At 43.7% G+C, this 14,832-nt stretch overlaps 1 protein-coding gene across 4 annotated transcripts in view; it reads right to left on the bottom strand.

Moving 5' to 3' along the window:
• Positions 1-14,832, bottom strand: part of CECR2 (CECR2 histone acetyl-lysine reader) — a 154,455-nt gene that overhangs the window by 18,858 nt on the left and 120,765 nt on the right. For all 4 annotated transcript variants that reach the window (XR_009565572.1, XM_030834844.2, XM_030834845.2 and 1 more), the window contains one exon: positions 11,697-11,850. Coding sequence is in view for 3 of the 4 variants with exons in the window: in XM_030834844.2 (XP_030690704.1) it covers positions 11,697-11,850 (154 nt within the window). In the remaining variant the exon portion in view is untranslated. The remainder of the gene's footprint in view (positions 1-11,696; positions 11,851-14,832) is intronic.

Raw genomic sequence — 14,832 nt, 5'->3', positions numbered from 1 at the left:
GAAAGCAGAATTACAGGGACAGGGAAAAGCAGAGCACTGACTGAGGGTCACCCTCTCTGACAACCCCAAGGCCTTCCTAACTTTCCAGCAAGAAGACAACATCCCCTTTTTAGGACCAGACCTCAATCCAAACACACCCAGGACGGTACAAGCCCATCGCAGCTCTCACACCAGCTATCCTTGCTCGGCGGCCACCCCACCCACGGCAGCTGGTGCACCCTTGCCAGTGCAGGAGGAGGGCTCCTGCGAGCGAGGGAAGAAGCCAGCTGGATGGGCCAGGAGCTGGAAGAGGGAGGGCGTTTTCTGGCTCCCAGCTGTGGCCACAAGAAACATACTTGACACTGCACTGCTGGCTTGCCTGGCCCTCGTGCCAGCAGGGCGGAAGAGAGGCAAGGAATGCAGAACACCATCAGAAGGCAAGACCCAACGACGGAGAGAGAGGCCCGGGAAGGTGCCCGGTGGGAGCACGACACAGCCCTAAACCTGCAGACAGCGTGCTCTCACCAAGCTCCCTCTGCTCCTACTTCATGCTCATTTATAAATAAACTTTTAAGTGTAAGAGAATCTGTATCTGCTTTAATTAATCAGAGGCACTTTGCTATGAACGACGTTCAAAACTGTTTTTTAACAAAGAGAATGATTTCAAGCTTAAAGAAAAGTATAACCAAATTAACGAATATCCGCATACCAAGCTGTCCAACTTTAACATTAGGACTCTGATTCTTTGCATCGTGAGAACCACCCTTTCGAGAGAGGCGCCTTCCCGAGCACGGGTGAGCCCCCCAGGGTCCACGGCAGCAGGGACCTGCCAGGTGCACTGCGGAGCCTTTACAGGCTCACAGCTACTCCTTCACAAGTGACGCAAGCGAGCTACCTCACTCTCACATCGAGGGGGACGTTTTTAGCATTTTTTCTATCCTGATACATATGACGTGGAATTCTGATGTTTCTGTTTGCCTTTTCCTGATTGGAATGACATAACGTATTTTCATGTTTATTATCCTCTTCTGTGAATACCCTGCTTATATACTTTGCCTTTTTTCCCTGTGGGTTGTTGGATTCCTAAATGATTTGGAGAAGTGCTTTTAAATAACGTGGATAAGAAGTCTTTATTAAAACTATCTTCTTCCATACCTGATTTGTCTTTTCACTTTGTTTAAGGTGTTTTAGTCATTTGTAAATTTTAAACAATTAATGTCATCGAGTATATCAATCTCCTTCCCCCGTAGTTTATGCTTTTGTTACTTAAATTCTTTCTGTCCCAGCATCTTAAAGACCCTCACCTATGTTTTCTTCAAAAAGCTTTTGGCCTTTAGCCCATCAGGCGGCAATGGTGCTGGCAGCGCCTGGTGAGGAACCAGGTCTGTTTCTGGCTGTTCACTGCCAGGTCTCACTACCCATCTCCAAGCCAGTAACACTCTCCCACATTCACGGCAGCTTTTATTCTGCTATCTGGTAGAATGAGTGTCCTGAACATATCGATTTTTACAATTATCTTGGCTATACTTGGCCCTCTGCTCTTCTGTATGAATTTCAGGAACATAAAATGATTTATTTAATATTTAACATCAAATACTGAGTCAAGGTCAAACTTACCCACTTGTTCAATAATTTTAAGTTGGTTTGCTCAAATCAAATCCAAAAAGGTCCAGACAGTGCATTTGGTTGGTATGTCTCTTAAATTTAGTGGAATGTGTAACAATGTCCTCTTCCAATTCATCTGGTGGAGAAATTGGGTCATTTTGTCTTGGTAGAATTTCCCACGTTCCGGATTTAGCAAGTGGCATTCTCATCACAGTGTTAATGTGCCCTGTGGTAGTTCTATTGAGGGCCTTTGACCAGACAAACGGTGTGTTTCTTGGCAATGTTATTCCATAGGTGATGCCTGTACTTCCTTTTTCATCACCTCAGCAGACACAATATATGGTTACCTTTTCTTCTGTGGTGTTAAATTCCATTAGTGTTTACCTGATCCTTCCATTATAAAGTTCCTATACTTAAAGATCAAACACAGTTCCAAGATAGAAGTAAACTGTAGAGAAAATAATTTGTGTGATTGTTTTCTCAATAATTCCAAGGTATATACCTAGTACCACGTGTAAATATATGTGGGACAGAAGTTAACTCAACACATGTAACTGGATGCTTTAGGGCCGAGCAAAAACTCTAGCACGCAGGGCAGGTAGCAAACCACACACACACACACACACACACACACACACACACACACACACACACACACACACACACACACACACACACACACACACACACACACACACACACACACACACACACACACACACACACACACACACACACACACACACACACACACACACACACACACAGAGTTTTATAGAAACACAGCCCTGCATGGCCGCCAGGGCCCTTCATAGAAAGTTAGTTGACCCCTACTGCAGGGCATTAGGACTCAGCAGTCTCCTGGAAGCTTGGTTGAGGAAAGCTTTGTCTAGATCCACCGTTTCGTTACTTGTTACTCTAATTCTAGTATTTCTGCTAAATTTATTGACCGAATTCTTCTTTTCTCATCAATTATTTTCATATTCAAAATAAAACATAAAGAGGAAACAAAATGCTTCATCCTTCGATTTTTACCAGTTACTGTTTAAAACTTTTATTCCATTCATTTAAACTAAACAGACAGACCAACATAACCCAGTTCTCTCACTTCCCCACCAACACTCTGCCTCCTGTGACCAACGATCTGTTCTATCTAATGAGCTTTTTTCTTTAGAGATTCCACATATAAAACGGCTCATCCTGTGCTTGTCTTTCTCTGACTTATTTCACTTAGCATAATGCCCTCTAGGCCCACTCATGTTGTGGCAGATGGCAGGATTTCACGCTTTTTTTTAATGGCTAAACATTACTCCATTGTGTGTGCACCAACTCTTCTTTATCCATCTAGTGATGGGCACTTAGGTGGCTTCCGTATCTTGACTATTATACATCTTGCTATGAACATGGGTGTACATGTATCTTTTATTATAATTAGTTTTGTTTTCTTCAGATAAATACCCAGAAATGGAATTCCTGGATCATATGGTAGTTCTATTTTTCGTTTTTTGAGAAATCTCCATAGTGGCTGCACCAACTTACATTCCCACCAACAGTGCACGAGGTTTTGCTCTAATCCACATCCTCGCCAACACTGGTTATCGCTTGTCTTTTTGATACTAGCCATTCTGACAGGTATGAGGTGGTATCTCATTGTGGTTTTGACTCGACATTGAGCATCTTTTCTATGTCTTCTTGGGGAAAATGCCTATTCGGGTCCTCCTTTTTTTTTTAAAATAAATTTGTTTATTTATTGGTTGCGTTGGGTCTTCGTTGCTGCACACGGGCTTTCTCTAGTTGTGGTGAGCAGGGGCTACTCTTCGTTGCAGTGCGCGAGCTTCTCATTGCCGTGGTTTCTCTTGCTGCAGAGCATGGGCTCTAGGCACATGGGCTTCAGTAGTTGTGGCACGTGGGCTCAGTAGTTGTGGCTCATGGGCTCTAGAACACAGGCTCAATAGTTGTGGTGCACGGGCTTACTTGCTCCGCAGCACGTGGGATCTTCCTGGACCAGGGATCAAACTCATGTCCCCTGCGTTGGCAGGTGGATTCGTAACCGCTGCGCCACAAGGGAAGTCCCAAGGTCCTCCATTTTTTAATTGGATTGTTTGGGCTTGGTGGTTTTGTTTTTTGGGGGGATTTTTGCTATTGACTTGTATAAGTTCTTTACCTGCTTGGGGTATTAAGACTTTATTAGGTATATGATTTGCAAATATCTTCCCCCAATCAGTAGGTTGTCTTTTCATTTTGTGTATGGTTTCCTTTGCTGTGCAGAAGCTATTTCGTTTGCTGTAGGCCCACTCGTTTATTTCTGCTTTTGTGGCTTTTGCCTTTGTAGTAAGATCCAAAAAACCATCGCCAAGACAGATGTCAAGAAGCTTACTGCCTATGTTTTCTTCCAGGAGTTTTATGGTTTCAGGTGTTACATTCAAGTCTGTATGTCATTTTGAGTTAATTTTTGTGTATGGGGTGAAGCAGTGGTCCAGTTTTGTTTGTTTGTTTGTTTGTTTGTTTTTTTTTGGCTGTACCAGGTCTTAGTTGAAGCCAGTGGGCTCCTTAGTTGTGGCACGTGAACTCTTAGTTGCAGCATGCATGTGGGATCTAGAGTTCCCTGACCAGGGAGGGATCGATCCTGTGTTCACTGTGTTGGAAGGCAGATTCTTAACCACTGCACCACCAGGGAAGCCCCGGTGGTCCAGTTTTTCCAAAACCATTTATTGAAGAGACTGTCATTTCTGCATTGTATATTCCTGGACTGGTCCTAGACTTTTGTTTGTAGGAAGGTTTTCTTGATGACCAATTCAATCTCCTTACTAGTAATTAATCTGTTATGGTTTTCTATTTCATCATGATTCAGTCTTGGTAAGTTGTATGTTTCTAGAAATTTATCCATTTCTTCTAGGTTGTCCAGTTTGTTGGCAATGTTAACTGTTCTCAGTAGTCTCTTACGATCCTTTGTATCTCTCTGGCACCAGCTGTAATATCTAGTGTTCACTTCTGATTTTATTTATTGGAGTCCTCTTTTTTCTTGTGAGTCTAGCTAAAGGTCTGTCAGTTTTGTTCAGCTTTTCAAAGAATCACCTCTTGGTTTCATTGATCTTTTCTATTCTTTTTAGTTTCCGTTTCATTTATTTTTGCTATGATCTTTATTTCCTTCCTTCTAACTGTGGGATTTTTATGTTCTTCTTTAGCTGGTTCCTTGAGGTGTAAAGTTGGTTTGTGTATTTGAGACTTTACTTTTTTCTTGAGGTAGGCATTTATCAAAACTTTCTTCTTAGAACTGCTTTTGCCGCATCCCATAATTTTTGGTATCTTACATTTTCACTTTTGTCTTAAGGTATTTTGATTCTCTTTTGGATATTCTTTTACCCATTGGTTGTTCAGGAGCACATTGTTTAATCTCCCCATGTTTGTGAATTTTCCAGTTTTCTTCGTGTTATTAATTTCTAGTTTCATACCAGTGTGAATGGAAAATATTTCCATCCTATTAAATTTATTAAGATTTTTTGGTGGCCTAACGTTTCATCTATCTTGGAAACGTTCCATGTGCCCTTGAAAAGAATGTGGATTCTGTTGCTTCGAGATGGAATGTTCTGCAAATATCTGTTAAGTCCATGTCTATCTGGTCTAACATATAATTTAAGGTTTGTGTTTCCTTATTGATTTTCTGTCTAGATAATCTGTCCATTGATGTCAGTGGGGTATTAAAGTCCCCCACTATTATTGTTTTGCTGTCTATCTCTCCCTACAAGTCTGTTAATATTTGCTTTATATATTTACATACTCTTCTGCTGGGTGTATAAATACTGGCAAATGTTATATCTTCTTGAAGACTGACCCCTTTTTCATTATATATAGCTCCTCTCTATCTCTTACTACAGTCTTCATTTTGAAGTTTATTCTGTCTTATATATGGACAGCTACTCCAGATTTTCTTGTGGTTTCCATCTGCATGGGCATCTTTTTCCATCCCTTCACTTTAGTCTGTGTGTGTCCTTACATCTAAAGTGAGTTTCTTGTAGGCAGAATATAGATGGATCTTGTTTTTTCTTTATCCATTCAGCCACTCTGTGTCTTTTGACAGGAGAATTCAGCCCATTTACATTTAAAGTAACTATCAGTAGGTATGTACTTATCGCCATTCTGCTAACTGCTTTGTGGCTGCTTTTGTAGTTTGTTTCTTTCTTCTCTTGCTCCCTTCCTTTGTGGTTTGATAACTATTTTTAGTGATATGCTTATAATTCATTTCTCTTTATCGTGTATTTACTGTAGGTTTTTGCGTTGTGGTTACCATGAGGCTTACATATAATAACTTACATCTACAACAGTCTATTTTAAGTTGTAACAACTTAAATTCAACCCCATTCTAAGCTCATCATTTTTACTCTCCACTCCCATGTTTTATACTTTTGATGTCATGTTTCACATCTTTTTATCTTGTTTATCCTTTAATTATTATAATCATAGTTATTGTTACTACTTTTGTCTTTTAACCTTCATACTAGCTTTATAGGCAATTAATCCACCACCTTTATTATGTATTTACTTTTCCAGTGAGATTTATCCTTTCATGTGTCCCTGTTACTAATAAGTGCCCTTTCTTTTTAATTTAACAAAGTTCCTTCAACATTTCTTACAAGTGGTGATGAACTCCTACACTTTTGCTTAAATGCAAAGCTCTTAATGTCTCTAATCTGAACGATGTCTTTACCAGGGAGAGAATTCTTGGTTATAAGTTTTTCCTTCAGAACTTTGACTATATCATGCCTGCAAAGTTTTGCTGAAAAATCTGCTCACGTTCTTATGGGGAGAGGGTGGGGTTTCCTTTGTATGTGACAAGTTGTTTTTCTCTCCTTGTCTTTAACTTTGGACAACTGAGCTATAATGTGCCTTGGTGTGGGTCTCTTTGAGTTCTTGGATGTCTGTTTCCTTCCCAAAGGTCAGGAAGTTTTCAACCATCGAGTCTCCGCCATTTTGGTTATTGTATCTCAGTCATTTTGGTTATTGTATTCTTCAGCTGAGACTTCTCTTTGGCACTTTCAAATATTTTCCTTCTCTGTTGAAGTTCTCACGTGTTCATGCATTCTTTTCCCCAGTTTGGTGAGCATCTTTATAACCATTACTTTAGCTCTTTATCAAGTAAATTAGTTCTGTCTCATTAAGGCTTTTTTCTGAGGTTGTAATCTGTTCTTTCATTTGGAACATATTCCTCTGTTTCTTTTTGCGGTACGCGGGCCTCTCACTGCTGTGGCCTCTCCCGTTGCGGAGCACAGGCTCCGGACGCGCAGGCCCAGTGGCCGTGGCTCACGGGCCCAGCCGCTTCGCGGCATGTGGGATCTTCCCGGACCGGGGCACGAACTCGCGTCCCCTGCATCGTCAGGCGGACTCTCAACCACTGTGCCACCAGGGAAGCCCCCTCTGTTTCTTCATTTTGCTGGACTCTGTTGACTTCTGTGCAGAAAAGGAAACAACCGCCTCTCCCAGTCTTGAAGGCGGGGCCTCATGTGGGAGATGAGCCTTTTTGTTTAGCTCTTCCCAGCTCTTGGTCGTCTCTCAAATCGCTGTGCTTGTCCAGGCAGCCTGATGTATTTCAGTGGCTCCCAGCAGTTGAGGGTGTGCCAAGACCTGTCAGTGTCCCAAAGGGGAGGGTCTCAGAACCCAGATTCAGACTGACTGGACACTTTCCTCTAAAGTTCACAAACATACAGGGCTGTGAGCAACTGCAAGCCTGAGTCCCACTGGCCACCAGTCAGGGACCTGCAGTGACCCCTGAGTGGCAGTCACAGACAAGTGTATAAACTCTCTTCCGGGGGCCCACCTCAGGGAAAGTGGGAGACAGCAGGCACTCACAGCCTCCAACCTATGAGAGCAGCTCTGCACACCCAAGCTAAGCCTGTCCCTCAGGCTGACGCTCCAGGACAAGCAGGGTGGCCTCCATCACGTGACAGCATGGAGTGTGCCAGCCTGTCCCAAACTGGCCCTCCGCTCACCACAGTCCTGTGGGACCCAGGAATACAAGCCCCTCTGGCCACCAGAGCCAGGTGTTCAAGGTGTGAACCATGGGTGTCAGATGCATGTAAAGCCTCCCTCCAAGAAATCTGGGCTCTGGAGGGCCCGCCCTCTGACATCTCTGGAAAGGATTCGGGGGCCCCTAGATGCAGGCTTAATTACAAACCTACCCCTCAGGCCGCAGCCATGGTGATCAGCTAATAAGTCTCCACCAGAAAGACCGAGCTCCTGGTCTATAGTCTTTTGCTGTGCCCTGGGGGTGAAGAATCTGCTGTATAAAATAAATAAAATTTAAAAAAAGAAAAACAAAAAGGGAACCCTTCTGATGTTTCCATATTAAGTAGAATGTTTGCTTACATTTAAGAAAATAGATATTGGTTTAAGGAAGTTCCCAGAGGAAACCAGAAAAGAAGGAACACAGGAACCACCAGAAGCTAGAAGCAGCACAGGAGAGTATGACCCCAGAGCCTCACCAACACCCAGATTTCAGACTTCCAGCCGCTAGAGCTGTGAGACACTTACTTTCTGCTGTTTTAAACCACCTAGTTGTGGTAATTTGTTATGGAAGCCCTAGGAAACTAACACAAAATCCAATCCCATTTCCTCCTGAACTCTACTGCTGCTCCTGAGAAGTCTGCTGTCTCTGTTACAGAACATTCTCTTTTCCCGACTGGAAATGGGCCATGTGTTCCATGATTCGGTCCCTTGGGTCTGTATTCTATCCAGTTTGTATCTCATCTCTCAACCATTCATATCTAATATTTCCTCTGCCCCATCACTTGATCCTTCCATTTTACAACAGTGGACAGACACACCCTGCAGCTCTGGTCTGTGACCCGTGAGTCAATTATCAAGCAGTTTCCCCACTCTCTGCCGGCTTTATATTCCGCCACAGGGAGCACTAGAGGGGACAGGAGACGGCGGGGAGTGGGGGGGGGGATGGATTTCTCCCCCCCTGGGTGCTCTTAAACAGCCCACCAGCTTGTCCCTCCTTAGGAAGACGTCCATCACTGGGAAGGCACAGCTGGCAGTTCCAGAACCGGGCTGGCGCCTGCCCTGAGACTAACATCCAGCTTGCGAGCCCCTCCTCACCTGCGGGTCTGATGACCCCAACCCTTCTCTTTATTCCCCCTGCCTCACACCCTTTCAGCTTTTGTATTTCTCTAACTTGCATTAAAACAAAGACCCACGTGAAATTCTCCACTGAAGCATCTCTGTGACCGCACACTGAACGATGGACCAGAGGCGACTTCTCCCGCCACGTCATCCCCTTTATCTCCGTGATGCATTCTGCACAAGCCCCACGCAGCTCTTCCAGTGTGGTTCTCTCCTCAGGTCTAACTAGGCTTTAGAGCCCAGTTATCAAGTTATTATTCCAATTACCATATTTACATTTCTAGAAGTTCCTTCAATATTTGTTTCCTTTGAATCTGCCTGTACTTTCCTCAAGGTTATTTCTTCCTGATGTTTCCAATTTCTTCTTTTTTATACCTGATAATGCTAAATATTTTTCTATTTTGTCTGCTGCCACCTACTAACCGCTGCTCACAGTGGTGCCTCCTCATGTCTATTCCTCTTCAGCACGGGTTTATCCATGGTCATCCTTCCCGGGGCAGAGATTCCCTAGACGGACCACTCCACACCCACAATTCGATCTGACAGTCTGTTTCACTTACTGCTGTTTTTAATCCCCCTAAAAGCAGCTTCTGATAATTTTCCTTACTTGGTTAAGATTTCAAAAATGTTCTTAAAAAGGGTATTTACACAATATCAGACAAAGTATTATACTGAATAACAAACAGAATCTCCACATAATTGAGGCAAGAAGAATTTTTAGGTTTCGCATCAACCACACTGAGAACAAGGAAGTCTCAATGTCCCCTTCCATACGGGCTCATTTCACTTAGCATGAGTATCTGTCAGACTCCAGTCTTGTAACATCCTTTTTATACAAAGACAATCCTAATAAATAGCAGTATATTTATTTGGACTTTTCCTTTTCTTTTTGCTTTTTAAAAATTTTAGTGAGAAATATAAAAATGTACCTTTATAACCACTTTAAGTATATGATTCAGTAGCATTAGGTACATTCACAGTGTTGTACAACCATTACCGTTATCTACCTCCAAAACAAAACAAAACGACACCAAACTCGCAGATAAAGAGAACACAAAGAAGGGGGGCCGGGGTGGGCGAAATGGGTGACGGTGTCAAGAGGTGCAAACTACCAGTGACAAAACAAGTCAGTCCCGGGGATGTGATGTACACTGTGGTGACCACAGTCCATAACACTGTACTGTGTATGTGAAAGCTACTCTCATTACAAGAAATCAAATTCTTAACTTATTGTGGTGACCATTTTGCAATGTACATAAATGTCGAATTGTGTTTACTCCTGAAAATAAGGGAATGGTGTATGCCAATCATACTTCAACTTAGAAAAAAGTCAAATGACAATGGTACCTAATAAGAACTCCATTGAAAATTACAGAACTCTATTGAAAAATATAAAGAAATAAAAGCATAGTTACTATTTTGAGGAATTTAAATCTAGCACTGGAAATAAATTACGCAAAATCTCAACGTATGATATACCACCAAATGTGGCACAGGCTACATTAGTAGATTAAATGCACTAAGCATTCTAGAATGAAGAAATGATCAAGGTCAGAATAGGGTTAGCCTATTAAGAATCAGAAGGCAGGGCTTCCCTGGTGGCGCAGTGGTTAAGAATCCACCTGCTAATGCAGGGGACACGGGTTCGAGCCCTGGTCCAGGAAGATCCCACATGCCGCAGAGCAACTAAGCCCGTGCACCACAACTACTGAGCCTGCGCTCTAGAGCCCACGAGCCACAACTACTGAGCCCACGTGCCACAACTACTGAAGCCCACGCACCTAGACCCCATGTTCCTCAACAAGAGAAGCCACCAAAATGAGAAGCCCAGGCATCGCAACGAAGAGTAGCCCCTGTTCACCTCAACTAGAGAAAGCCCGCGCGCAGCAACGAAGACGCAACATAGCCAAAAATAAATTAATTAATTAATTAAAAAAAAAAGAAAAAATCAGAAGGCAATACCCTAGGAATGAGAGGGGAAATCACATAAGGCCAGAATCCTTTAAATTTTACAGCCAAAATGTGTTTAAAGTTTGCATGTTAACACTGCATTAAAAAGCCAAATCTGGGACTTTCCCAGTGGTCCAGTGGTTAGGACTTGGCGCTTCCACTGCCAGGGCCCAGGTTTTATCCCAGGTCAGCGAACTAAGATCCTACAAGCCATGCAGTGTGGCTGGGGGAAAGAAAAACAAAAAAAGCCAAATCCGTGTTATGCTATTTTATTTAAACTTTAAAAAAGTTCAATAGGACTTCCCTGGTGGCGCAGTGGTTAAGAACCCGCCTGCCAATGCAGGGGACACGGGTGCAAGCCCTGGACCAGGAAGATCCCACATGCCTTGGAGCAACTAAGCCCGTGTGCCACAACTTCTGAGCCCACATGCCGCAACTACTGAAGCCCACGCACCCAGAGACTGTGCTCCACAACAAGAGAAGCCACCGCAATGAGAAGCCCGTGCACCGCAACAAAGAGTAGCCCCCGCTCGCCACAACTAGAGAAAGCCCGCGCGCAGCAACGAAGACCCAATGTAGCCAAACATATATAAATAAATAAATTTTAAAAATAAATAAAAAATAAAAAGTTCAATACATTTACTTAAAATACTGGTCTGTATTTAACAAAGCCAAAATGCTCTGCTATCCAGTGATTTATCAAGTTCAGCTTATAAACACCACTGCATCTAACATGTGTGCTTTAAGTACAAAGGTTAGAAACCCCGCACGCCCGCGCACACCGGGGCAGAGCGAGGCTTTTCTTAAGTACATCTCCTCTGTGCGTAAGGTTACTTCTGCGAGAGTCACCTTTTTTCAATTGCACACGGGGATGCAGCGGAGCCGAGAGTGAAGGCGGGGACGGAAGGACCCCAGGACGGCAAGGGCGAGGGCACTGCCGGGCCGGCCCCGAGCCAGCCAGACGGCAGGGCTCCAGGGACACGCCCACCCCCCCCTCCCCGCAGACAGCCCTGCTGCCGGAGCCCTGGGCAGAGCCCTCCTACCTTCCACGGCCTTGACCCTTTCCTCCAGCTCCCGTTTCCTCTCCTCCTTCAGCAGCTGCTCCTGCTCCTTCTTCTGCACCGCCAGGAGGATCTGGCGCTCCTCCTCCTCCGCCCTGCGCTTCTGTTTCTCTATCCTGCCGAGCACAGGGGTCTCCTGCGAGGGGCCAAGAAGTTCAGTCAACACACAGTAAAGCAAGACCACGCCTCTGAGTAAAGATTCCACGTTCTCTATTCAGCACATAGTGCCAGACAGCTGGGTGACTTACACCCCAGCTACAAGTTCATCTTCTCATCTGTACAATCAATGAACGGATGCAGACACACACTCACATTAAGACACACAGTGGGGATCAGAACAGGTAAAGGCTTGGCCCCGATGACGGCTCTAATTTGTAGTCTTTGGGAGATAATCTGGAGAGCAGACCGGAGCAGAGAGGCAACATCACTCTTAGATTTAATCTTTGATAAAAGTGGTACCTTAAAAAGCACCTTCGGGCTTCCCTGGTGGCACAGTGGTTTAGAGTCCGCCTGCCGATGCAGGGGACACGGGTTCGTGTCCCGGTCCGGGAGGATCCCACATGCGGCGGAGCGGCTGGGCACGGCTGGGCCCGTGAGCCATGGCCACTAGGCCTGCGCGTCCGGAGCCTGTGCTCCGCAACGAGAGAGGCCACCACAGTGAGAGGCCCGCTTACCGGGGCTGGGGGCGGGGGGAAGCACCTTCATCTAAATAACTAAGAGAAGGATGAGCTAGCACAATTTCAATAATGTGCACGCCTTCGAAACTCCCAACTTTTGCACTTTTCTTTACTAATCAAACAGTAAATAAAATGGAGGGTTCGGTGGGAAGGGCCACCGTTTTGCCTTAAGATACAGAAAAGAGATGAAGGTGACGGCACAGAAATGCACTGCTTCCCTCAGACTGGAGAGCTTTCCCCTCGTTTTTCAACCCAAACAGCATTAATACATAATGATTTCAGGTGGTTAGTGCGAATGCGATTGCCTAAGAAATTTAAGGAAAGAAGAGGAAAACAGGACCATTACCATCATAATTTCTGAAAGTTTTACTCTGGGTATTTCCAACACAGCTAGTTCTGAGCCATTCTGTAGCCCAGAACATGCAAACGAGGACTGAAATCGTTATTTTCAATTTCTTCCCTTGACTTCTGTGCTGATGTGTAAGGTAGAACTTTTTCTTTTTTAAAATTGTTATTGAAGAGGTAATAATTGTTGCCTGCAACAGAGAACACCTGTAAGTTGCACAGACACAGAAAAATGAATCAGGTGTCTACGAAGGGAAAATGCCAGTTCCCCTTACAGAAAAGATAATGCTGATTATCCCACGTTAGGCAAAACTAAATCAGGAATATGACTTTTTCTTAACAGATGTTTTCAGTAGGAAGAAGACCTAATAAGAATCTTCTATGCTAGATATCTGTATTCTGTGGAAATTACACAAGTGGTCTTAACGTTGGGGGAAAAAAAATGACAGCCGACTGCCATCTATACAAAGTCATAATTAAACACTGAAACCACTCTCGTTGAAATTTTCTACTATTTTTTTACGGTCCTTAAAACTTGTTTCGATTGTCATTTGACTCATAATTAGGAAAGCAGTCTTCCCTAGATAGTAGACCTTTTGAAAGTCAAAGGTTTTACTGTTCAAATTCTCAGCCTGACTTTAAAATTTAACGGTGGCTACTTGACAAGGTAAAAATATGAACTAAGAGAAGAGAGATGAAAATGAAAACAATGTTAACCATTATTACTGCACACATGACACTGTACTCAGCCACCCAAATAGAATTAAACGAAATTCCCTAAAATCTTTCTCCTATAACCAGAGTGGGCAGGGTACACGAGCTACATGTCCTTCGTGACACTGGGCTGTCGCTGGCGTTGCACACAGACAAGCCTCCTAAGGCTGGGGAAGCACCTTCCGGCGCTCTGCCCCCAGCTCCACAGGTCCCTAATTCTTCCAACTTTGGGGCAACATCTTTACCTAGTTGAGAAGTTACAGTGGAGCTACTGTTTACAAAGCAAAGCAAACCAGAAGAACATGCCTTTACTCTTTTCAGCTGTACAGTGACTCCAAGCAGATGCCCCTAAGATGTCAACTGATAGGGTGGCAGAAAGGCAGGGCAGAGAGGCACACAAGCCTCGCCAAACGAATTATTTCATTCAAAGAAAAGGGCACTGCTTTCTACGCATCAGACCCAATGAAAAAGCAGAAAAAAACAAGCACATATAAGGACCACTAGTTATTTACTGCATACAATGATGACAGCAATGTGTGTGTCCTGCCCCTGCCTAACAAAGGACAACATGAGGAATGCTCTCCCTTCAGCCAGAACAGAGACATACCAGAGAGGATCTGCACCTTAGTGAGGACTGAGGACACGCAGCCCCAGGGCTGCTCACCAGAGTCACCTGGTCAACACACAAGAGAGGCACTCACGCGTGAAGACAATGGAAGGAGGGGAAAAGGGAAAAATAGGTAATTACGCACATCCTAAGAATATCTACACAATTTTTTCAACAAATACAACGACGTACTATTCTTAATATGGGATGATGTCTTACAAAGCAGTTAACAGTAGCCCCCACCAAGAAAATGAAACATGAATACAAAATTCACAGAAGTAGGTAAAACACATCCATGATCATAAGGAAACGCAAAACAGCCTTTTCACTTACAAAACTGTACGAGATGAAACACATAACACGTCTGCTAAGACATGGTAACAGGGACTCCCTCAGTGAGCTGGGGACACAGATCTTCTGGAGGACAAGATGGACACACGTATCAGGAACCCTGAACAGAGTAATTGCACTGCTGTGACTTTATCTTAAAAGTGAGACAGCGAGGCAAAATATTTCTGAGTACGTTAAAGTCAACATTATTTAAAACAGTGAAAAACTGTAAATATCCTAAATGTTTACAAATAGGTAAAATTACATAATCACGATGCAATCATTAAAAATTGTTTTTTCTGAGGACTATTTAATGAAATATGAAAAGGCACCTTGATGTTAAATGAAAAACACATGTCACAAGACAACAGTCAGTGTGATCCCAGGTTTGTAATAAATGCACAGAGAAAGGGCCTGAAGCAAACACATGAAACTGTAAGTAGGG

Source organism: Globicephala melas, chromosome 10 (genome assembly GCF_963455315.2).
Source record: "Globicephala melas chromosome 10, mGloMel1.2, whole genome shotgun sequence".
In the NCBI taxonomy this organism is placed as follows: domain Eukaryota; kingdom Metazoa; phylum Chordata; class Mammalia; order Artiodactyla; family Delphinidae; genus Globicephala; species Globicephala melas.
The sequence above is the reverse complement of the archived record's forward strand: the minus strand, read 5'-3'. Positions and strand labels throughout refer to the sequence as shown.